Below are 25,921 nucleotides of genomic sequence, written 5' to 3'. Positions count from 1 at the left end.
AATTGCTGTATCGCTACTCATTTGTCTGGATAATCATGATTTCTCCCCATCTCTACTTACTAATGCTTTTTGTTTGTTTTCTCTATTTTGTCTATTTTACCTTGTTTTAATGATTTAATGATTTACCGTTATTCCTTACTGTGAAGCACTTTGGTGTACCCCCTGGTTTTAAACGTGCTATATAAATAAAATTGTATTGTATTCACACAACAATTCTGATTGCTGAAGTACTGAACAGGATAGGAAACAAAAAATGAAAGAAAATGCAGACAATATTCGGTACATGAACATAAACGCCCCCTCTCTTAATAAGTTACTTCACCATAACTGTAAAATGTTTCTTTTCACGTAAACAGCTTATTTTAACTAAGAATAATACAGCATAGTATTTCAGTTAAACACAATATACTATGTACATGTTTAGACATCCGACAGCTTGCCTGCTGTCGTTTGTCTTCTTGTAATTCTGCCAACTCTTAAGAAAATACTTCATTTCTTAAAAACCTCATGTTAGAAACTACCATATAGTATAACTCCTGGGTGCATTTATTTACATATTTAAATTAAGCAATGGATTAGGAAAGAAAATCCCTTTAGAGATTAATTGTCATCCTTCCTAATAAATCTCAATATCAGTTTCAGTTAGGAGGGTTAGGAAATTACTATAGTTATAGATACACATCCATTTGGCTTTCAGTACTTTCCCCACTGAGTGTATGGCATTCAATCACATTTTTTTCATTAGGCCTTCATAGAACTAAATTTTTTGTTGCTGAGCTAGTTGCTGGATGATGTTATACTTATAATTTCCAGGATGTACTCCAGTTCTTAACCTTATGTTAGTATTGTGTGAGTATTTCCCAGTAGTGACTCCAGTTTCCATCACGGTCAGCACCATAACCAAACACATCAACCTAGGAAGACAAAAAATGAACATATGAATGAATGGGAAACAAATGCATGAACAAAATGTCCCTTTTTTTAACCAAACTCCAGACAATGGCTGCTGAAAAATCAAATGAACAGTTGGACAGCGACCTGAGCAAGCACTAAATGGAAGCACCATGATTGTACAATGACAAAACCTCTTATTGAGAGGTTTAGCTAAAAAGCTTTCCATGAAGGACTGTCCTCTACATTGTAGTCTAGTCACATCAAGAACAGGAAGCATCAGAAAGACTTGCAGAAGCTTTCACTTTCATAGGGCATGTGAATTGAAATTTAACGATTCACAGATTTAACCAGAATTCTTTAATCAAGTGATACTGGTGTTTAAACCCGTTCTGATCTTCACCAAAGACGTTTTGAACTTTTGAATAACTTTTGAAATGCATATCTATTTAAAAGGGCAATACAAAAAAATGATGAACAAATTAACAAAGACTCAAATCGACCAGCTTGTATGACAATAAAAAACTAGTGCTGTCAGTGTTAATCTCGTTAAAATGACGTTAATGCCATAACCACATTAACACGGCAAATCTCCGTTAGCGACTTAGCGCGGATCGCCCAGTGCGTGGGGCTGCATGGTGTCGACATGTTAGCGCGATTCAGCCCCACGCACGGGGTGTGAGATTAACGATGACAGCACTATAAAAATCATATTTTACTTCGTACTTCTGGCACTTCGGAGACTGAAAACTTTGTACTTACCTCATCACAAATGTGAAGTGCAAGAATCAAAGCCATAAAGCCAGTGGATGGATAACGTCCCTTATTTCCAAGCCAAACCTCATGTACATATTTCATAAAAGCTGGATTTACCACCATGACCTGTTAGAAATTAGAATGAACCTTTAAACAGCTTTTATTTTTAAATATTACCATTGCCACCAGGAAGCTTTGCCATTGACGCTACTCACCAAATCCTTGTTAGTTTTGATCTTTGATTTCACTGGCATATATGACCTGTTGGAAACAGCATGACTTTGAAAAATATGAAGTAGGTGTTTAACAAAAACAAAGCTAAAAAAGGCATGGTCCGTCTTGAACATGGAGAAGGATCAGAGTAATGGTTTGATACAGAAATTCATCTTATTTCACCTGAAACTACATCCATTATCCAAATCCTTTTAAACTGTGTACATGTTGAATTCATGCACTGGCATTCTATTTTTGCATTTGATGTAAATTCTGTGCTGTGATGTCTTCATGGAATACATTACAGAAAGACTCAGGTAACAAGCGTCATATCTATACTCATTTGCTAACCGAGAACATGATACCTTCATCTCTGACAAAAATGTGGAGAGGTGTGGTTTGTGAGGATTTCCTTATGTACCCATGTTCAGGTTTGGAAACCGCTTCACCCATTTTATAAAGGATAGTTAGATAGTTAGTCACACCAGGACAAAGCTGTATCTTGTTTATTGCATCACAGATTACAGATTACACAAATGAAGAAAATCCCTTTTCTCTGTGGCTGCTTTCGTCCCCATAAAGTGTGAGTAACCACCGGACGAGCTATATTTCAATAATTTTTTTTATTGAACAACAAGAGGGTTGCACCTCGCGACAAACGAACAAATACTGTTAACTATAAAAACACGTCCACAATCCACATATATTCATCTTTCTGTCCGATAAAGATCTTGGCATATTAGTTCCGCTCTCTGTCACTTATTAATGTGGACACACCCCGATTATGATTTTCCCCGATTATGAATCTTTTCCTTATAAATGTCACATGATCAAGATTATGTTAATTGATGTTATGTTTATCGATGTTATCCCCAATTAGCAGTATAATTATCAGTAGTGAGTAATTATCATTACTGTTAACCATAGCCCAATTAACTGGATATGGGGTTCCTGGGCAAAATTCTTCTGTTGGGCTGTAATGGTCTAATGGTATGCATTTATTTTTAGGGAGAATATAGCTGGAAAAATTATTAATTAAATTTTTATTTATATAGCACCTTTCTCGACAGAATCACAAAGTGCTGCACATAAGATAACAAGTTATAAAAAGATAAAACTGTCATGGTTCTGGGTCAGTTTTGACCCAGTATTTGACCCAGTATCAGTGTGTCCAGCTTTGCTCCTCCTGTCTCGTTAGCCCCAATTTCTCCCAGCTGTGTCTCCCTCCTGTTACCCATTCCCTGATTACCACCCTGTGTATATTGGCCCCGTGTTTTCCTCAACCCAGTGTTGCGTCGTACCCTCAGATCCTGCCTGTGTGTTCCTGCTTGGTTTCATGGGTTGGTTTCTGTTTTGGTTTCATGCCAGCAATAAAAGCTGTGGTTTTCAGTTACATTTCATCTCGGAGTCCTGCATTTGGATCCACATTTCCACCTGCCCGCACGCAGAGCCCTGACAAAAACAGACAATATAAAAAAGGCTAGAATTAAGCAAAAGCAAAAGAGTCCAGAGTTTGAGGGAGAGAGTTCCACAGTCTAGGGGCCACAATGGCAAAAGCTTTATCACCTAGTGATGGGCAGATGAAGCTTCATGAAGCACTGAAGCTTTTCATCCAATTGGTTCACCCCAGCGCAAAGCTTCTTGAAGCTTCATTTGCTCTAGTAGGACACCTACTGGACGTAAAAATATTAGTTGGCATGAATTTGAAGAGTGTGGCCTTTTGCACACAGCCTGTAAATGTCAACAACAAAAGGAGTGTGTAAAACATGTATATTGTAGTATATATGGCTGTATACTGTGTATATTTATACTGGCAGTATGGAAAATGATCATTTGGAAATGCTTAAAATGGAAATGATCATTTACTGTGAGGTGAGGTGTGGTTGGGGTGTGGACAGTGGATGTGCTTTTGTAACGTTGAGGTATAGACAGCTACACACTGAGGCTTTGAGCCTCAGTCCTGCCCACAATTTATTCTGTAAAAACTAAATTTCCACTGCTTTTATGGCCTTTTTAGTGGGGAGAACATAGCTAGGATTTAACGATTTAACAAATCTTTTAAATCCTTTGTCCTCCACAATGCTAAATGGCTGGGAGTCCTCAATCACCATGCTGACCAGGTCTTCATCTATTTGAGATTGTTCTCCTGAGGAAAGACAATAAAGACAAAGCACAAATATAAATATCACACACGTAACTTATAACAGCTGTATAATATTGTTATATCATTTAGTAACATTAATGCATGCTATATTATCATGGCATTTGATGGCTCACCTGATCTTGCTCCACAATCGGTGTTCCCCCTATTCTCATGCAAAGCTCTGTAGTGCCTAAGCATGGATGAGGTGTTGTTGTTATATCCCAGCTCCCTGGCACATAGCAAACACTTCACCTTGTACAAAAGTAAAGACAGCTTAACATAAATTGTATTGCACCATCAGTATTATGAAAATACATTTTCTGTTGAAATTTACATACCTTGTTGGGAGGAATAAAACCAAAATGTTCCCACACAGGGGAGGACAGCCTCCTCTTCTTAGCTGGCTCCATTCTCTCCTGACTTTCTCTCCTCACTCTCATAAACCTCCAAACTGTCTACAAACTCTCACTAACCGCAGCTCTCCATCAAACACCCACATTTTGAATAAGTCTGAGGGGTTTATATCTGTCATAGCTCGCGGCAAAGTTCGAACCACTTCGTGAACCAGTCACGTGGTACAGCCGGGCAGCGAGGCTTCGGATGTCATCATTTTCAGCTCCTCCCATAAATGAAGCAAGCCTCGATACGCGCATTGCGTTACTCGACACAAGCTTCGAAGCCTCGATACAGAATGTCACATCACTACTATCACCCTTAGTTCTCATCTTAGTTTTTTATAGCAAGTAAGCCCTGATCAGATGACCTCAGGGACCTGCTAGGGACTTAAGGCTGTAGCAGATCAGAGATGTAGGCTGGTGCAATCTGTGCAAAGCTTTAAAAGTCAAGACCAGGATCTTAAAATGGACTTTGTCAAAAGCCTAGCTGCAGCGTTTTGCACAACCTGCAGACGATGCAGATCACCTTTGTTTAGACACATAAACAGTGAGTTACAATAGTCCAAGTGTGAGGAAATAAATGCATGTATAGCAATCCAGTTTCCAGTTCAGAGCGAGATAAAATAGGGCTTAACTTAGCTACATTTCTTAAGTGATAAAAACAAGACTGAACCAGAGATTTAGCATGACCGTCCAGTGTCCAGTCCCTACCCTCACCTATGGCCACGAGCTGTGGGTAGTGACCGAAAGAACGAGATCGCGGATACAAGCGGCAGAAATGAGCTTCCTCCGAAGGGTGGCTGGCCTCTCCCTTAGAGATAGGGTGAGAAGTTCGGCCATCCGGGAGGGGCTCAGAGTAGAGCAGCTGCTGCTCCACATCGAAAGGAGCCAGCTGAGGTGGTTCGGGCATCTGACAAGGATGCCCCCTGTGCGCCTCCTGGGTGAGGTGTTCCAGGCCTGTCCCACCGGGAGGAGGCCCCGGGGCAGACCCAGGACACGCTGGAGAGATTATATCTCTCGGCTGGCCTGGGAACGCCTTGGTATTCCCCCGGACAAGCTGGAGGAGGTGGCTGGGGAGAGGGAGGTCTGGGCCTCTTTGCTTAGGCTGCTGCCCCCGCGACCCGGCCCCGGACAAAGCGGATGAAGATGGATGGTCCAGTGTGAGAGTCGAGTCAAAAGTGACACTTAAATTCCTGACAGAGGATTTAACATATACTGAGAGAGGACCAAGGGCTTTCACTATGGGATAAAGATCTGTCAGGAGCACATATAAGGACTTCAGTTTTCCCCTCATTGAGTTGGAGGGCATTTGCAGCCATCCAACATTTGATCAAATCTAAGCAGTTTGTATTTGCTGAAATTACCAGCATGTTTAGTACATCAGGTTTGGTTGTAATTCATTTCCTGTTTTGTTTTATTGGCAAGTTGTTTCATGTGTCTTGTGGTTAGTTTAACTTCCCCTGCCTTTTAAGGAGTTTTTGCTGTGAGTAATCAGGCTCTGAGGACAATGGTACCCTGATTTCACCAAATAGAAAGAAGTCTGTCAGATTAAGTAGTTAATTTTTCCCAACATGTATCTTGTGGATTACTGGATGACCCAGACACTGCATTCTTTGTCAGACAGCTGCAGAGCTCACCCAGCACTCCATCCACACCATCAGCAACACAGAGAGAATCTGCATCAGCATCCTCCTCAGCCAGCCCTGCCTCAACACCGACCGAAACAGCCCCAACCCCAGTCAGGCCACCTGATTCAAAAAGAAAGAGGTGTCAGGTCTGCCCAAGCAGTAAGGACAGAAAGACAAATTTATTGTGTTTCAACTACAAAAAATATCTCTGCAAAGAACACACAAAAAGTATCACTTGTCACCTGTTCTGCTTTTCTTTTCTTTTTTTCAGTTTATATTAAAGTTCTATTGCTGGAAAAAAAGACTTTTTTGCCCTTTCTTCATGTAAATATCTATGGGTCCAAAATTGACCCATAAAACCATAGATGTCACTTTAGTTGTTAATATTAAAATAAATAAATACAAAACCTTTATTTAAGAGATCTTTTCTATACCCCTCAGTATTAATCAGGTAACAGGTGACAACCTTTTATGTACTAATATGATTCTCTTGAGGTTCATTTTACCATTTTTTTTGTAATTGAAAATGAGGGGTATTCTGAGAAAAAAAGGCCCCACCACACCAAAAGTATTGAAACCAACATTTTCATGGATAAGGAAACCTAAGAAGGTAACCAAGAGATGAGAAACAAATTGGATGATAGCTTGTTGTTTTTAGTGTATTTTATAGCTGATTTAATAAACAGGTCAAAACCAACCCGTTAACATGAGCGATGATAACAGAAAACTAACACAAGAGGAAGGGTAAAGGTAGCTAGGTCCCAGCCTGCCCCAATCCCAAGGAGAAAGGGCGCTAGACTCCACCGTGTCCCTGCACCCAGGACCAGAACCCTCCAGACCCTCCACTGCTTTGCCTGAACTCATTGTGTCTCCTGTGACAGCCCACTACGACACTATTGCTCTGACTGGTTTCTCACCAGAACAATCAGAGCTGGCTATCCCGGTGAGTTTTCTGTTCCTGTGTTTTCTGCTCCTGCTTTCAACTATCCTGGGCCATTCCAACTAACCTAAACTGGCTAGCTAATTCTGTTCAGTTCCAGCAACAAGCGCAACCAGAGAGGCACAAAAGGAGCATTTAGGTGCCAAGCAGCTAAAGCCTGAACTTGAGTCTTGGGTGTCATATTCCCTGAGCCTGATATTGTGCGTCATTGTCTCAGCTGTTTAGTTTTCTCTCCTGTTACTGTTTGTGTATTTAACGCCTCATTCTCCCCTCAGTTATTTGTCTTGTCATACTGTGCTATACCCTGTTTTACTTCCTAGTGTTGCTGGTTTCACTTAAGTTTATAATATTTTTTACAATCGGAATAGTAAATCGTTTTTTTTGTATTTTTGTTTGCTTTGATTATCTTATTTTTGATTATCTTGCTTCTCTATTAAAAGTAATTTTACCTTTCTGAGCTTTGTCTTGTCTTTCTCCTGAAACAATTCATCTGTCGGGCAGGCAGGCACTGCCATGCTTTCATTTACTGTAAGGTTTCTCTAGAAGAGTGAGTGTTTGTCAATCACAACAAAACTATATCATCATGTTGATAAATATTAGTACAGATTGTACATATGAACCAGGGTCAGGACACTGTTCCAACTTACTGCTTCTGTCATGGTCCTGCGGCCATGACTCAGTGACTTTGTGTTTGTGTTCCTTATTGTTATTATTCTCTTTATTATTCTTGGGCTGTTTTGGGATGGTTTGTGTTTTGGGATTTTAGATACTGGGTTTTGGGTTTGTGCTCCCTCTATTGGTCCCTGGTGTTAGTGTTCCCCTGTCTCGTCAGGTTAATCAGGTCCAGCTGTGTCTCCCACCTGTGTGTGATTTCCCAGTGTCTCTTTGTGTACTTATAGTGTGTGTTTTCCTCTGCTCCTCGTCGCGTCGTCTGTATTCATACCTTGTGAAATCCCCTGCGTGCTCTCCCTGCTGTTCACCCTTCATGTTCAGGTTTGCCACTCCTTTGTGTAGTTTATCCCAGTTTAGTTCGTCCTTAGTTCTGTTTGCCATCTCCACTTTATGTCTGGTATTGTTAATAAATCACCCTTCACGTCTGAATAAGTGCTGCATTTGAGTCCTCCTTCCACTCTTCACACGGCCGCTGCCCCGAACCGTGACAGCTTCTCACATGCAGTAACATAGTATTTATTGACAGTCCAAATTGGTGAGGAAGTCTTTGATCCAGGAGCAGGTGGCAGGGGAGATCTGAAGGTGGTACAGTTTGGTAGTGAGAATGTCCGGTATTTTGGTGTTGAATGCTTAGCTGTAGTCCACAAAGATCCTCACCTAGCTCTACCTGTTCTCCAGATTTCCCACCGCTCTGTGAAGGGTGATTGTGATGGTATCCCCCGTGGCCAGATACGCTCTGTAAGCAAACTGGTGGGGGTTGAGAGAGGGAGTTAGGCAGTCTCTGATGTTCCTAATCAACCTAACCTAATCACTCGCAACACTTCATGACCACAGGTGTGAGGTCTATAGGTCTTTAGTCATTGAGGCTGTCTATTCCAGTCTTTTGGGGGATGGGAATGATGGTGTGGGCCTTCAGACAGGTAAGAACAGTGGCATGAGTCAGGGAGAGGTTGAACAGCCCAGTGACGATCCCTGCTAGTTTGCCCACACAGGCTTTTAACCAGAGGCCCTGTGATGCCTTTTTTTCCTGCTTCTATGTCAGGGCTGGTGAAGACCGGGTGAGCAGTACTTACATGTATTATATTACAAGGGAGTGCCAACTGCTTCCTGGCTAGTCACATGTTTGAAAAACTTATCATGCTTAACACATGAGTCATTTTTGCATGGTTTCATCCAGTGCTAGTCAAAACTACTGTATGTTAGCATGTTTACTGGTTCCTTTGAGGCAAATTCTGTTCTAACCATGCAGAATGGTGTGGCTGTTCCACTGTCTCTGTTAAAAGTGAAATATATCAATAACTATTATTTACATTATTTTATATAATTATAGTTATAATTTGTTTATCTCTACATTATGACTCCTGTTAGTAAGTGGGGTACATTAGGGAGCAAGTGAACATTTTGTCCTCAGCACTGATTTGCTTTTTTTTTTATTTCTGAGTTTTGCAGTTTAGCACTGATTTGTTAAAACCAGGAAAAATGGGCAAGTGTAAGGATTTAAGTGAGTGTGAAAAGGGCCAATGGATATGCTGAACAAGCAAGTCAGCTCCATGGAGCCCCCACCTCACAGCTTACAGCACCTATTACCCACATAGCAAAATTGGTATGGCCTGAATCTGGCCCCCACAATGTGCTTACACACAGCCAACATACCGCAAAGAATGACGGCCCTTTGGTGGCCCATGTGTGGTTTACCTCTGGCAAACCTGATCTGGGCCACCAAAGTGTCGTCATTCTTTTTGGTATTTTGGCCATGTGTAAGTTGTGTGCAGCCACGGGCCAGTTGCAGACACTATGCTGGCCCTGTGCTGGCCCAGAACAGTTTCACCTCTGGCTCCAGATGTCAGCCTAATGTGTACCTTAACAGAGCCATGTAATAACAACATAATAGTGCAAAAGAAACATGGCGAAACTATATTCAGACAGGGAATGGACTGATTCGTACATAGGGCTTTTCTGCTTTCCCGGATTACTCACGGTACTCTATACAACATGCCACATTCACCCAATCACACTAGGTTTTTGATAAAGTAAACCCTCACAAACCTGTCAAACCTGCATTTGCAACGTTGGCTACCATAGCAGTATAGTATTGCAATGTGGCAGTTAGGTCTTCTAACTAAAATAGGAAAATAGGATCATAAATAGTGCCATCATTGTCAGACCTGGCCCACATCTGGTTGACATACACCCTGCCATGACACCAGCCAGTCAGAAGTGCCAGCTTGATGCACAGGCCAGACCTGTTTTCTATGAGCGTGGGCCATGTAAACCAAACCGAAATCAGGCCAGATGTGGCATGCCATCACACAAACAGTGCCATCTATGCCAGGCCTGGCCCTATCTGGATCACATACCACTTACCATGCCAGAAGTCAGCCAGCAGTGCCGGCTTGACACCAGATCTGGGCCAGACCTGTCTGCTAAGTGGGTACTATCTATCTATTAGCAAACCCAGGAGTTGAAGAGGAGTTGGAGGAGATTAGGAAATCGCTTAATTTCATGTCTGATGAACTGAGCAAAGTGGCTAAACAACAAGGTATGCTACATCACCAATGGATGAAATAAAACAACTAAAAAACCTCATAAAGGACAAGGACAAGAAAATAGACGACTTGGAACGGCGAATCGAGACCCTTGAACAATACACAAGAATGGATGATTTAGTCATAGGTGGACTGGAGACGCAACACCGAACCTACGCCAGAGTAACAGCTGGCGGAGGTAAAGACGGTGAAGATGCCCCAGTAGAGGAGCTGCAAACGCTTGAACAGCAAGTGATAAAATTCCTTCAAACGAAGAATGTAAGTATTCAGAGCCATCATATCGCCGCATGCCACACGCTCCCCAGAAAAGACAGTTAAAGCCATCAATTATTCTTCGGTTTGTGAGTCGCAAAACAAAGATTGAGTTACTGAAACAGGGAAAGAAGCTAAAAGGGACTGGTGTGTATTTAAATGAACATTTAACGAAAAAGACTGCTGAAATTGCAAGACAGGCACGCAGCCTGAAACAAAATAAGATACAAGCGACATGGACGAGGAACTGCAAAGTAATGAGACTAAATGGCACTCCCGAAGAAGCGAAAGTTGTGATGATAAGAGAAAGACTTAGAGCAATATAAATAATCAGGAATCTGCTATGGAATCTATTGGAAAAGTGACGATTGGATAATAAACAATGGGTATGGAAAGTGTTTCTGGCCTTATGGCTCAAAAACAATGGAAAAGACAACAAAAACAAAAAACACATAAATGACAAGTTTGGACACAGATTATAGGTTTCCATTCAGAGATATTGAAGAGGAAGAATTTGATTAAGAAAAGGACTGTCAAGGTGGTTATTTTGGCACACACTGAGAAAACGAACTTCAAAACGTTTAACTATGCAGAGCACAACATGCATGACCCTGAAAGTAACATTGACCCAGATAACCACTTCTACAATAACAACAATAATACTTGTGAGTACTATACAGATGACCAATTCAATATGAATATTAAAATGGCAAATGCATTGTCGGTCATACATTTCAATAGTAGGAGCCTGTATAAATTTTTTTCTAAAATTATAGAATGTTTAAGTAAGTTAAAAAAGTTTAATATAATTGCAATATCAGAAACATGGCTCGATAATGAGAAAGTTAGTGAAATGGGACTGGAAGGATACCAATTATTTACAATGAACAGGGTGAATAAAAAAGGAGGTGGTGTTGCTTTATATATAGATAAAGTTTTGAAATGTAGTCTGATTGAATGTATGTCAAGCACCATAGATAACGTATTGGAATGTGTCACTATTGAAATCCATGTTGAAAAAGCTAGTAATATAATTTTAAGTTGCATCTATAGGACACCAGGTTCATGCCTTGAGACATTCAATGAAAAACTTGCTGCTATGTTTAGCAACCTAAATAATAAAAAAGTGCAAATAATTTGTGGTGATTTTAATATAGATTTGCTAAACCCAAATGGACATCAGAAAACAACAGATTTCATAAATACAATGTATAGTAACTCCCTTTTCCCTGTAATTATAAAACCAAGTAGAATAACAACTGATAATAACAACTGATACAGCTACATTAATAGATAATATACTCACAAATAAAATTGACCATGAAATAGTAGGTGGACTTCTTATAACTGATATAAGCGATCATCGTCCTGTTTTTGCAATTTTTCAAAATTATTTTGGGATTAAAACTAAACAAAAGAATCAAACATTTGATATGATACGACATAGAACAACAAGAGCCATTGCTGCCCTCCAGGTGGACTTAAAGGAACACAATTGGAATGAGGTTTTTGCAAATGAAGATTCAAATAGTGCATATGATGCATTCCTATCAACTGTAATTTCACTATATGAAAAACATTGTCCTTTAATGAAAATCACTAGAAAGCATCACAGATCAAATAAGCCATGGATCACAAAGGGGATAGAAGATGCATGTAAAAAGAAAAATAATCTATATAAGAGATTCATAAAACAGAGGACAAAAGATGCTGAAATAACGTACAAGTTATATAAAAATAGATTAGTGAATATTATAAGAACAAGTAAGAAAGAATATTACCACAAATTATTGGAGCAAAGTAGAAGTAACACACAAGAAACATGGAGGATATTAAATAGTATAATCAAGAAGGGCTCAAAAAATAAGAATTATCCAGATTATTTTAAAAAAGATAAAGATATTGTGCTTGATAAAACTAAAGACATTGCAAATGAATTTAATGATTTCTTTGTAAATGTTGGCTTTAATTTAGCAAAAGAAATTCCAGAGTCAAGAAATAATAACGACCTAAATAAACGTATTACTCGGATTGTGTCCTCCATGTTTATTGATGCTGTAACTCATAGAGAAATAATTAACATTGTGAAGACATTTAAAAATAAAAAGTCCACTGACTGTTTTGGTATTGACATGATATTAGTTAAAAGTATTATAGAATATATGGTGCAACCTTTCGCATACATTTGTAATCTGTCCTTTCAAACTGATGTATTTCCGTCACAAATGAAAATAGCAAAAGTTATTCCAATCCATAAAACGGAGAGAGATGTCAGTTTACCAATTACAGGCCAATATCACTACTTCCACAATTCTCAAAAATGTTAGAAAAGTTATTTGTTAATAGACTTGATAAATATATTGAGATGCATAATCTCCTAAGTGATAACCAATATGGTTTTAGAGCGAAAAGGTCCACTTCGATGGCAATGATGGAACTTGTTGAAGGGATATCTAATGCTATAGATAATAAGGAATATACTGTTGATGTCAGGCTCAGGAGGGACTCGGAGGCAGACCGTCACTTAAGTTCGTGATTTATTTACACACACAGACACCAGGTGCGAATATATACGGGTGAGGGGGGCACAGGAAGAGGGTCTCCGGGGAACACAGGCACAGGAAGAAGAGGGCTAGGTACAAAATCCACTGAAGCTCAGGTAGCTCGGACTCCGGCTTTAGCTCACCAACGGCGGTCCTCAGGCTGGCGAGAATTCTGGCACAGAGAGGAAAGGCAGGTAAGTAGTGGCACGACAGAAACTCGTAAAACGGCTCAGATAGGTGATGACACTGACGAGTGTTACACAATAATCCAGTGAGGAAGCACTCTCAGCAGCCGCCTTAAGTGGGTGAGATGATTGCTTGCAGGTGTCCGAGCCAGGGGCTGGAGCCGTCACGACTCCGCCCCGGTAGGCGCGGGAGGGGAGAGAGAGAGATGCAGCACAACAAAAACACTTGTAGCCATACAGAGTCAGCCGAGAAGGCACAGGGTCATGACAGTACCCCCCCCTCAACGGGAGCCCCTCGGCGACCCACCCGGCTTACCCGGATGCCGCCGGTGAAACTCGCGGAGCAGACCAGGAGCCAGAACCGCCGACCGGGGCACCCAGGAACGTTCCTCTGGCCCGTAGCCCTCCCAGTCCACCAGGTACTGAACGCCCCTCCCCCGCCGCCGAGAGTCCATAATGCGGGTGATGCCAAACACTTCCTGCCCATCCACGAGCCGGGCGGGCGGAGGGGGCCCGGAAGGAGGGCACAACGGGCTGGAGAGTACGGGCTTGACCTGGGAGACATGGAAAACATTATGGATACGCATATTGCGAGGCAGCTTCAGACGGACGGATACCGGATTGACCAGGGCCTCAATCTCGAACGGACCGATGAAAGCCGGGGAAAGTTTCTTCGACTCGGCACGAAGGGGAACAAAGCGTGAGGAGAGCCATACCTGTTGCCCAACTGTATAGGCAGGCGCAGGGATCCGGTGGCGGTTGGCGATCTCCTTATTGCGCTCCGCCGTCCGCAGCAGAGCGGCTCGGGTGGACCGCCAGGCCCGGCGGCACCTGCGGAAATGATGTTGCACTGATGGAACGGTATGCTCACCTTCCACGGCCGGGAACAGGGGTGGTTGGTAGCCTAATGAGGCTTCGAACGGCGACAGTCCAGTGGCTGAAGAGGTCAGGCAGTTGTGGGCGTACTCAATCCAGGGGAGCTGCTCGCTCCAAGTGGTCTGGTTGAGAGAGACGACACAGCGGAGTGCCGCTTCGAGCTCTTGGTTGGTACGCTCGGCCTGTCCATTGCTCTGAGGGTGGAAGCCCGAAGAGAGGCTGACCGCGGCACCGAGCAGCATGCAGAACTCCTTCCAAACCCGAGAGGTAAATTGGGGTCCCCGGTCGGAAACGATGTCCATCAGAATGCCATGAAGCCGGAAGACGTGGGTGGTGAGCAGCTGGGCGGTCTCCAGGGCTGTAGGGAGCTTCGGGAGGGCGATGAAATGAGCCGACTTAGAAAAACGGTCAACAATAGTGAGGATGGTGGTGTTACCGGATGACGGTGGGAGCCCCGTAACGAAGTCCAGCGCTATGTGAGACCAGGGCCGTCCTGGCATGGGGAGCGGTTGAAGAAGCCCGGCGGGTGATCGGTTGGGACGTTTGTTCCGGGCACATGTGGTGCACGCCATGACGTACTCCCTGGCGTCCTTGTCCAAGGAGGGCCACCAGAAAAACCGCTGGAGGAAGGTGATGGTGCGGCGGGCTCCGGGATGACAAGTGAACCGGGCAGTGTGGCCCCAGTGTAGTACCTGAGGTCGGACAGCAGCAGGGACAAACAACCGACCAGGGGGGCCCGTCCCGGGGTCAGTATCCTGGGCCTCGCGCACGAGAGCTTCGATCTCTCATGTGACAGCTCCAATAACACAGGTAGCTGGAAGAATCGGTTCTGGATCGGAGTCTCCCTCCGTACTGGAAAACTGACGGGAGAGTGCATCGGGCTTCACGTTGCGCGACCCTGGTCTGTAAGTGATGGAGAAATTGAATCTTGTGAAGAAGAGGGCCCACCTGGCTTGTCGTGAATTTAGGCGTTTGGCGGACCGGATGTACTCAAGGTTCTTATGGTCGGTCCACACGATGAACGGGTGTTCCGCGCCCTCAAGCCAGTGCCTCCACTCCTCCAGGGCCAGTTTGACCGCTAGCAGCTCCCGATCACCGATGCCGTAGTTCTGTTCTGCGGGTGAGAGACGACGAGAAAAGAATGCACAGGGATGGAGCGTACCTTCAAATCGTTGCGACAGAACTGCTCCCACTCCAGAGTCCGAAGCATCCACCTCCACCACGAACGGTTGCCTGAGGTTGGGCTGACGGAGGATGGGGGCGGTAGTGAACTTCTCCTTCAGTAGGGAAAAGGCCTCCTGAGCAGAGAGGTCCCACTGAAAAGGAACTTTGGGAGAGGTAAGTACAGTGAGAGGTGAGGCAATCTTACTGTAGTCCTTTATGAAGCGTCGGTGGAAGTTGGCGAATCCTAGGAACCGTCGGAGTTGCTGGCGGTTCGGCGGTTGAGGCCAGTCCACCACGGCCTGGACCTTCTCGGGGTCAGGTTTGAGATCCCCCCGAGAGATGATATAGCCAAGGAAGGCCACCGTGTCAACGTGAAATTCACATTTCTCCGCTTTCACGAACAACCGGTTCTCCAGGAGGCGCTGCAGGACCTGCCTCACGTGACTCTCGTGCTCCGCCTGGGACTTAGAGAAAATGAGAATATCATCAAGGTACACAAAAGCACATAGATTAATAAAATCCCTCAGAACATCGTTAACAAGGGCCTGGAAGACCGCGGGCGCATTGGTTAAGCCAAAGGGCATGACGAGATACTCATAGTGTCCAATATGCGTGTTGAAAGCGGTCTTCCACTCATCTCCTTCCCGGATTCTCACCAGGTGGTAAGTGTTTCGTAGGTCTAGTTTGCTGAACACCGTGGCCCCCTGGAGTAGTTCGAAAGCAGAATTAAGGAGGGGAAGAGGGTACTTGTTCTTTACAGTGATCTTGTTGAGGCCGCGGTAATCAATACATGGCCGGAGCGTCTTGTCTTTTTTTGCAACAAAGAAGAATCCTGCCCCCACGGGGGAGGATGACGGGCGAATTAACCCAGCAGCCAGAGAGTCGTTGACGTATCTCTCCATGGTTTCCCTTGGCCAGAGGGGAGAGGCGCCCCAGGGAGAAGATCAATGGCACAGTCATAGAGCCGGTGTGGTGGAAGCGAGCCCGCCTCATCCTTACTAAAAACTGCTGCGAGGTCATGATAGACGGAGGGAACCGAAGACAGCTCCGGTGACTTTGAAGGCTTCCCGGGGGGGGGGGGGGGAAGAGGGAGCAGATGGCGTGGCGGCCCGAAGGCAGGTCATGTGGCAGCCCACACCCCACCCCATAACTTGCTCTTTCCTCCAGTCGATGTGTGGGTTGTGTTGTGAAAGCTATTAGATTATTCTGTTATTATATGTTACCTTATATATGTAATCAAAGTAGTTGAAGTATGATACTGCTGTAGATCATATTATACCCTTTAATATAGAGTGTGTGAGCTGTATGTAGTTTAGTTCTTATTATACTTTTGAGTTAACAGAACATATTCACTTATTAGTTTATTAGATAAGTGTGCATCACTCTGTATCCTTGATCTGCTGTGAATGTGTTACATGCTTAATTGTTGAATCATGAAGAGAAGCTTGTAAGCAGGAGACTCTGTGTCTAAGACAGGGGAGATAGACCACATTCCACACCCCCACCTTACAGAAAGCAGAGAAACAACTGTCGAGGTCATAACTTAGGCGCTGTAACAGAGAAAGAATGTGATGTTTTGGCTTTTACGACTAGATGGGGGCCACTAGAGACTATAAAAAGCTGAGCAACCCGTCACCATTTTGAGACTTGCTGTGACCCTCTTCAGGCAGCTCTCCCCATCATGATGGTCCTTATGCTCTTAAGTGTTGAATTGTATGGAAATAAATGATTGTTGATTGAGCATAAATACACCGAGTATTGTCCTTCCTTCAGCCCAAAGATTCAAAGAATTGGGAGATTTCAACAACTTGGTGCCGTGTGACCCGGATCTTTGGTGTGCTGAGGAGGTGTAGATTTGGCCTTTGGTGAGATCGTGAGGCGAGGTGAACAGAGGACCGGTCCAAATATAAAAAGGTAAGCACAGCCTGTTGTATTATAAATACCAAATGTGCATATTGGGCTTTCCAAATTAATCTGTTCACTGAGTTGCACGTATTTTCACAGTAAATTTGTCGGTGTCTGGTTTTTGGCGCAAGATACTAACAACATAAGTTGAGGCTGAATTCCAGTGTGTTAAATAAACTGCTTCTACCGAGATACTAATAACATACTACGTTGGACTAGTTGCAGCCACTTTACCTTCCACATTTAATTTTGTCTAATACTGGCTTCTGTAGCAATAATACGTTAGAATTTCTTCTGAAGACGCGGCCATTAGTTCAGTACATTGAAGTCGAGGTTTGGAGTTTGTTTATGGTGTCAGTCAAGTCCTGGCTCTTGCCGGCTATGAAATAGAAGTTGATTTAAGGAAAAGCAGATGCTGGCTCACGGTGCAGTTGAACGCTGGCAACGCGAGAGCGAAACACGTCCGTAGGTTTGGTTTATGATACGGCCGTGTTCCGGTGGTGCGGCCGTGAAGTGCAGTAGTGGTTGGTGCTAGTTTTAGCACATTGGATAGAGGTTTGACGGTGGTTTGTGGCGTCAGTCGAGTTTTAAGGGCCGCGGTCATAAAACAAAGTAAAATTTTACTTGCCAAGAAGTACATAGAGCAAAACCTGGTTTATGATGTCAGGTATAACTTCGGGGATGCAAGCATCACTTTTATGATGCGACTTTGCCCCGTTGTGGCGGTCATAAGCGCAGAGAAAGGGGTATTTTGATCTATGGTGCAGTGTGCTTTAAGAAGATCTAACAGTTGAGCTCAGAGGTTTCTGTGTAAAATTCCCGCTGAGGAAAAGTGTTGTGTGTGTGTGTGAAGGCGCGCTCTGAGTGAGTGTGTGTGCGAAGCTGCGAAGCGCGCTCTGGGTGCTGACTTGTGTAAAGCGCGCTCTAGGTGTTGTTTTGAGTGTGAGTGAGGCGCGCTCTGAGTGTGTTTTTTGTGAGTGTGAAGCGTGAACACAGTGACAGTGACGGTTGATGTATTTGATTAGGAGGACACTAGAGCAAAGACACATTTTAGGATCAAAGGTTGATGTCTAGTGTACCTGTGGAACATTTTGCCCTAGGAGTGGCGACCCTCCTGTTCGTGGACGCGCGGCCAGGACCGGCGGCGACCGGATGCCGAGGTGGTGACTTGGGGAGGTGAGGGCCCCCGCATAGCTACGGAATAACACTGGGACCGCAGCGTAATCGCGGGTTCACATTTATTCCGGACTAGAACAAGACACATTTTGCGAACAAAGGTTGAGTCTAGATTAGTAAAGAAATAAAAAAAGGTTGAATTCCTCGTTTCAGTGGTTGAAATTGTTGTGTGCCTGTCCCCTGACGAGTGTGAAATTAAATAAAGAGGGAATTTGGAGCCACATAGAGATAGACGGGCATAATTGGGTGTATTACTCTGTGGTGTAATAAAAAATAAAAATAAAAAAGAGAGATAGTAAGAGGTGTGTAGTGGAGAATTATGGAGGAGTACAGAGAGGAATGTGTTGGGAGACTGGCGTACAGTTTACGCTGTCAAGGTAGGCGTGTGGCCTGCTTATCTGTTTAACAGTGATGAAAATGAAATTAAATAAATCTCTTAGTGTGTTAATACAGGAAGCTGCGGACCTGGACCAACTGCCCCCACAAGCACAGCGGCCGAAGCAAAATTATAAGTAATGGGAGCCACACTCAGTAAGAATCAGCAGCTGTGAAACAGACAGCAGTGAGGAGAGGATTAGAGGAGAAATTAAGAGAAGTTTTAACACATAAAATTGGGGCCAACGGACTTGTGGAGGTTGGGAAGGCGTCCGGAGCATCACAACAAAAGGTGAAACAAAAACACACGCAAGCAGAGAAATCTGAGAGAAAGGCTCCTTTTAAGGTAACGCCTAGTTTGAGAAAAGATACAATTAACCTGCCTGCCTACAAATGCACACACACGCAATGAAGAAACAGCTTACACTCATGAACATGTGAAGATTTTCCAGCAAAGTTGAAGAAAAATTTAACATACTTAAATGATGAAGTCTATACATTACTGACAAAGAAACCCTCTGGGTTGCAGGACAACAATTTAACAAAAAAAAGAAGCACTGGTCTAACCAACCAGGCAAGACACAACAAATTTAGTGGTTAAAAGAGTCAAATTGTGACATGTTTTCTGTTGATTGATTAATAAAAGTGATTACTGAATGAAAGAAAATTCCATTTTTGGGCTTTTAAACATGATCTTAAGAATTTTAACATGTACCTGTGTTGTCCTGTCAGCTTGGTGGGTCATGAGTTGATTATATGGTGAGAAAAAAACAAAAAAAGGGGGAGAGAAGGCTGACACAGGGCCTGGCCCCGTTGTCTCCCCTCTGAATAACAGCCAACACAACATCATTTTCCTGTTCGTTTGTTTTTGTTTTGTTTTGTTTTTGTTTTTTCTCTTTATGTTTAATTACAGGCTGCTTTGAAAGCCGAGGCTGACTGGACTCCTGCTCTCCCCCATACATGACACTGACCAAATGCTGCAACAGCTGGACCCACAACAACGACCTGAAAATGTCAACAGTGCTGCAGGAATGTGATCTCATGCAGCCGAGACGGAGAGCACTAAACCTAAGGCCCGTTTCACTACACGGGGGAAATTCCCAGACTGCGTCAGCTGACAGAGCTGTGACGAGACGCCCGCCAAGCCCGAAGGAAAAGTAAGGCCGAGCAAAAGAATGCTGACCTTGATAACTCTGCATTTACACTGTGCAGGACAGTGATGGACCAACACGGAGGATCGGGCAGCAAAAAGGGCGTGACCGGGACAGGAGGAGTAACTGAGGACAGAAGGCACCTCAGAATGGACAAAAATACAGGAGAAGATGCAGGTTTCACCTGCGGTGAGCATGGACACTGGAGAAAGGACTGCCCCAATTGGGGTCAGAACCAGGATGGACAGAACTTCGAGCAGCAGCAGCAATGGTCGCAAACAAACTGAAAAGGAGGAGGGCAGGACCCCAGGGCACGCTTCAGGCCGTGGTTTACCCAGAACACCAGAACAGGAAAGTGATGAACACAAACACCCACACAAACACACACATCTACATGCACTGACTCAGAATGAAGAGAAACACACACACACACACACACACACACACACACACACACACACACGCTGATGCAATGAAGAATGCTTTGCTTATGCTGATATGCAAAATGCTGCTCACAAACATCCCAATGCATAATTTTTATGAGGAGCCATTGATTACTTAGAATGTGTTATATGTCACTCAGAGGGCATTTATGTAGATTTTAGGAATAAGGTCTAAAACAGGTTTGGTTATGAAAACAATGTCTGTGCGTGATGTCTGTTTATGGCTCAAGGCCTTGACTGAATTCTTTGCTGTGCTTCACACAGCCCTGATGAGGAACAGTGGCACAGAGTGAAAATTGATGAATTAATAGTGTAAGGTTAGGTTGGAGTACGGCATTTTCTGTGATTGAGATTTAATTCAAGGAGGAACAAAAGGTGTTACGGCACCTGAGCTTCTCATTCCCACACAATATTGTCCCGGCAGGAAGCAAAACGTTCCTGTGAATTTCTGGTTGATTGTTTGGTTTTGCTTAGCGCTAGCTTGATTTTATCAGTGAGCTTTGGCTTGTGTTCTTTCTCGTAAGCGAGAGAGGGATAGTTTTATGCTTGGACATGTCTGCAACGGGCCCTAGTTTGTGTTATTTTAGTAGTATTTTGTTGGTTATGTCTGTTTTCGTTTTTGTTACAGTGCACTGAGATAAGAAAATCAGAGAGGTGTGATCCACCGGTGGTGATATGTTGATATTTTGTGAGTTCATGATTTAACAATCAGCTCTTTAAACCAGGCCTGAAAGATTGAAATTTAAAGCGCTATGAAATATTCTTACAAAAACAGTTGCAAAGTGTGCTTCTCCATGATTGTAATTGGCTTGGGAGAAATTCACTTATATGGGACACTGATCACATGAGAAGTCCTTAGTCTAAAAAGGATTGCAGCGGGTCAATCCAGAATAAAAGAACAAAGAATTGTTTTCCTTTTAAAATGATGACGTCATCTTGCTGGTGATGGATGCTCGAATAGGTTGCGCGGGAGACTCCATTATCAGCAACATCTGGTATGAATGTGTGTGGAGGTATGCATGTGAATGGACTGTGATGGACTGACGACTAAAAGTTTTGACTGACTTGATACTGAGACAATGACTGCACCCACTTTAGGACTAGTAAATGCCAATAAACAATTCACCCAGCCGGCAAGAGAAGGGTGGATGCTTCGCTTTGTTTTGTTTTTTCAGGAGCAGGAGGATAAGAGAGACTGGAGGAGGAGACTGTGGCTTCACATGAGAGTGTGGAACTGCAGACTTAACTCTTGGGTTGGTAATGCTGAGTTACTGTTGTTTGCATTAAGAAAACTGTGCTATATTAGCTGTGTTTTGATTAAGGTATCATGGTATATTATTGGGAATGCCAAATGCTACAGTGGAGAAAAACGTTTGATATCACTCATGACTGGAATATGTTATTATTAACCATAGCAGGCCACTGTAAAAAGTTAATTAAATTTTATAGAGGAAAATCGCCAAAACTTTAACAATACCTATGAATGACTTGCCACATTCAGAATAGAGATATGTAATAACAAACATTGGGCCACGTGATTTAGGTTCTCGCTTGAAATAGTAAGTTATTAAAAGTAGAATATAACCGACAGGGACATTTGATAGGATGTGGTACTGAAAAAGAACAAGAGCAAAGTAAAGAAAGAAAACCTATTGCGTTTAGTTTTGATAAATTCAAATTAAAATGTACCATTACACTCAGAGGATCAATATGAAATTCAATATATGTAAAATTTGTAGGAAGTACATGACTGATAACTGTTCGGTCCTGAGCTTTTGTTTCTATAGCACCCACTTGACCACACCAACAGTTTCTCGCCACCAACAGGGGGTATTTGCAAAGAATAGGGAGGAATGTCATCAAAACTGGGAAAGGTAAGCCCCGAAGGGGGTGATGACACCATAACTTTCACTTATGGTCAAATTCTTAAAATTTGACCCCAAACTTGAAAATTCTTCAAACATTTAGAGACAAAGTGGATAAACATAATGTCGCAAACCACATAAGGATGGAGCATTTGAATCAATAAGATGGTGAAAGAACACGCAGTAAAATGTGGATCATGTTGATTATGTTTATTCCAGTGTGCAGAGGAGTCAATTCCCTTCACAAAGTTTATAAATTCACTTGAACCAAAATTAGGAGCACCCAGTGCTGCAAGAGTTAATAGTCACAATACCCAAGGATAAGCACAAGAGCATGACTGATATGATGGGACTGGGATTTTGCTACACTTAATTATTGCAGACACAACTAAAACTATAACTGAAACTAATCAAAACTAAACTAGCAAACAATTGGTAAAAACTGATTAAAACTGATATAAAATTGAAAATCTGAAGTCGAAGCTAAATAAAAATAAAAACTAATGAAAATTGCAAAACTATTACAACCCTGGTCCAGACTAAGATGGCGTTGGACATCTTCAGGGCAGAAAAGGGTTGGTGTGACCAAGGTGTGGTTTGGCTTGTTGTATGTACATTTCAAAATGTTACAGCTCTGGATGGACCAGTTACCAGGGCATGGAAGGATGACAGACTTTATTACAGGAGGAGAAGGGAAATTTCCGGGATTGAGGATCCTCTGGGATGACAAGGCTGGAGCAACGGTACTCGAGAGAAGAATTTCTGATACTTTCTGAGATATGATGTCACTAACCTTCTCTTTTAATTGTCTAGCTCCAATGAATTGACACATGGGAGTGTGTCAAAAAGGGGGAGTTGAGTCCGAACATCAAACAATGGTTTTATGAACATCTTATGACGTTATTTCTGTGTTTAATAATTTAGCTATGGTAAAACTTAAGCTTATAATGTGTTAGACTTAGAAAGTGTTCACTAATTTTTGATTTCTTTTACACACACATAGATTATGATTAGAATAGGTCCTGAACATAATATTTTAAACCAAATTTGAATCATTAGAACAACAATGGATAACAATATTAGATTATCAAGGCTAGGGAGAGAGGTGTTTTGGTTTTCTGTCTCTTGCAGAGAAAGGAACAGACACCAGACGGGGACACGGAGATGTGAGGACCCTTCACAGGAGAGACAGATGTAGGGACTGCCGAGACAGCAACTGGGGTCAAGTGTCATGGCGTTTGGGCTCCTGGAGAACATGGATCCCACAAACACAGCAATAACCATGAAAGGGTTGGCGAAAACCAGGAACACCAGACCAACGAGGTTCGAGAGGCTCTTGGCAAAAAGGGGGACACGGCGGTGATCCCAAAACACACAGATCCTTGTTTGAAATCGGGGCAGAATAATCCCCAGAACTGTGCAATGACTAAAGGGTGGTCGAACCCCGGAGGTCGAAGAAAGAAGCTGAGAATCACCCAACTGGAAGACACTGGTAGCTGCAGCAATAAAAATAAAGGTTAAAAGCTCCTTAGACAGAGGTTCTAGTCTAAGTACGTTTGAAAGGTATAAGGGGGCATTAAAAAGGGTGTGGAAAACTGGACCACCAAAATAAAGCTGTGGGAGAATGGGGGAGTGATGGGAGTGTCATCTGTAACTGCTGTTATGGTTGTAAATCTAACTTTGCTTGCATCTGAACTGCGTGAACACAGAGGTCAACCCACATATGGTCCACCCGTTAAAGGGGGACAGAGGGCCTCAGGACCAAGAAGAACTGGACCTTGCGACCCTGGAGTGCATGTTATAAGTGATCTCTTTTAAGAGATCAAAAGGGGGAATTATTAGATTATTCTGTTATTATATGTTACCTTATATATGTAATCAAAGTAGTTGAAGTATGATACTGCTGTAGATCATATTATACCCTTTAATATAGAGTGTGTGAGCTGTATGTAGTTTAGTTCTTATTATACTTTTGAGTTAACAGAACATATTCACTTATTAGTTTATTAGATAAGTGTGCATCACTCTGTATCCTTGATCTGCTGTGAATGTGTTACATGCTTAATTGTTGAATCATGAAGAGAAGCTTGTAAGCAGGAGACTCTGTGTCTAAGACAGGGGAGATAGACAGACCACATTCCACACCCCCACCTTACAGAAAGCAGAGAAACAACTGTCGAGGTCATAACTTAGGCGCTGTAACAGAGAAAGAATGTGATGTTTTGGCTTTTACGACTAGATGGGGGCCACTAGAGACTATAAAAAGCTGAGCAACCCGTCACCATTTTGAGACTTGCTGTGACCCTCTTCAGGCAGCTCTCCCCATCATGATGGTCCTTATGCTCTTAAGTGTTGAATTGTATGGAAATAAATGATTGTTGATTGAGCATAAATACACCGAGTATTGTCCTTCCTTCAGCCCAAAGATTCAAAGAATTGGGAGATTTCAACAAAGCCATGGATAACCTAGTACAAGCGGGGTTACTGGAGCCTTAAACACACAGAAACAAACGTTCTCAACGTGGTTACCGGAGAGAGTGAGTGTGACGGGTAGGGTGACGTGTGTTATGTCAGGCAACCGGTGACCGGACAGGGCAGACACGCGGAGAGGATGAGGCAGTGGCTGTGTGCCAATGTTGAGCTTGGAGACTAGCGACGCATCAATGAAATTCTGTTCTGCACCAGAGTCAATTAACACAGAGAGGGAATGGGACAACGACCGGAGGGTGAGTTTTGCAGGCAGCAAGAGACGGGGAAGAGGCTTGTTGCTGGACAGGTCGCCCACCAGTACCCTCTCAATTACTGGCGGGCGCCCCCTTTTGCCAGCGCCGAGCAGGCAGAGATGTAATGCCCCTTGCGACCGCAATACAAACACTCACCCGCGGAAAACCGGCGTTGTCGCTCCGCAGGAGTGAGTCGAGAACGTCCCAGCTGCATGGGTACCTCCTCCTCTGTTCCAAACGCTCCAGCCTCCCGTGCGTCGGGTTGGGGCTCCCGAGAAGCCAGAGGCTCGCGAAACTGCCGCCTTCGTGAGCTCTGGCGCGCCCGCAGGCGATCATCCACCTGAATACACAGGGACATTAATGCATTCAGAGAGGCAGGAAGCTCCCGCATCATTATCTCATCCTTGAGCTCTTCGCAGATATTATTTAACAGAGTGGTCTTCAGAGCCTCAGGTCCCCATTTGGTCTGTGCAGCTAGGGTCCAGAAATCAACAGAAAAGTCAGCCATGCTTCGCCTACCTTGCTTCAGATTAATCAAACGATAGCCAGCTGCCTCCGTACTAGAGCCTTTATCAAACACCGACTTGAAGCGCGACAGGAAGTCGTCATAAGACATTCCGGGGCAAGCCTGCAGCTGGGCCTGGGCCCAGGCCAGGGCTCGATCACGTAGTAGCTGGGTGACGTAAGCGATCTTAACCCCGTCAGAAACAAACACATGGGGCAGTAATTGAAAGTGCATAGAACACTGCAACAAAAATCCCGCACACTTTCCCATCTCCCCAGAAAAAGCCTCAGGTGAAGGCAAAAGCTTATCCAGCGAAACCGCGGAGGCTACTGAAGCTACCGCGCTAGCAGCCTGGGTAGCTGTGGCTGTTGTAGTGACGGCAGGAGCGTGCGTTACCTGGGGAGGGGCCGCGGGAGGCTGGTCCTCGGCCAGCGGAATCCGTTGGGCGAAGGCCTGCGTTAGAGACGCCACGTCTCCGCTGAGCTTCACCAGCATTTGTTCGTGTCGGTGCAGAAGCTCCTCCAGAGACATGGGGGCTGTCGCTGCCGAGGCTGGGCCTGCTGAGTCCATAGCG

At 43.7% G+C, this 25,921-nt stretch overlaps 1 protein-coding gene across 1 annotated transcript in view; it reads right to left on the bottom strand.

Moving 5' to 3' along the window:
* Nucleotides 1-758: 758 nt before the first annotated feature.
* LOC309698362 (CMP-N-acetylneuraminate-beta-galactosamide-alpha-2,3-sialyltransferase 1-like) overlaps nucleotides 759-25,921 on the bottom strand; it is a 50,918-nt gene continuing 25,755 nt past the window's right edge. The window contains exons 4-6 of the mRNA XM_082520743.1: nucleotides 1,863-1,908; nucleotides 1,654-1,773; nucleotides 759-914 (exon numbers count right to left, since the gene is read on the bottom strand). Coding sequence (XP_082376869.1) covers nucleotides 840-914; nucleotides 1,654-1,773; nucleotides 1,863-1,908 — 241 coding nt within the window. The 3' untranslated portion in view covers nucleotides 759-839. The remainder of the gene's footprint in view (nucleotides 915-1,653; nucleotides 1,774-1,862; nucleotides 1,909-25,921) is intronic.

This window comes from Aulonocara stuartgranti (genome assembly GCF_965226115.1).
Source record: "Aulonocara stuartgranti genome assembly, chromosome: 22".
NCBI lineage: Eukaryota > Metazoa > Chordata > Actinopteri > Cichliformes > Cichlidae > Aulonocara > Aulonocara stuartgranti.
The sequence above is the reverse complement of the archived record's forward strand: the minus strand, read 5'-3'. Positions and strand labels throughout refer to the sequence as shown.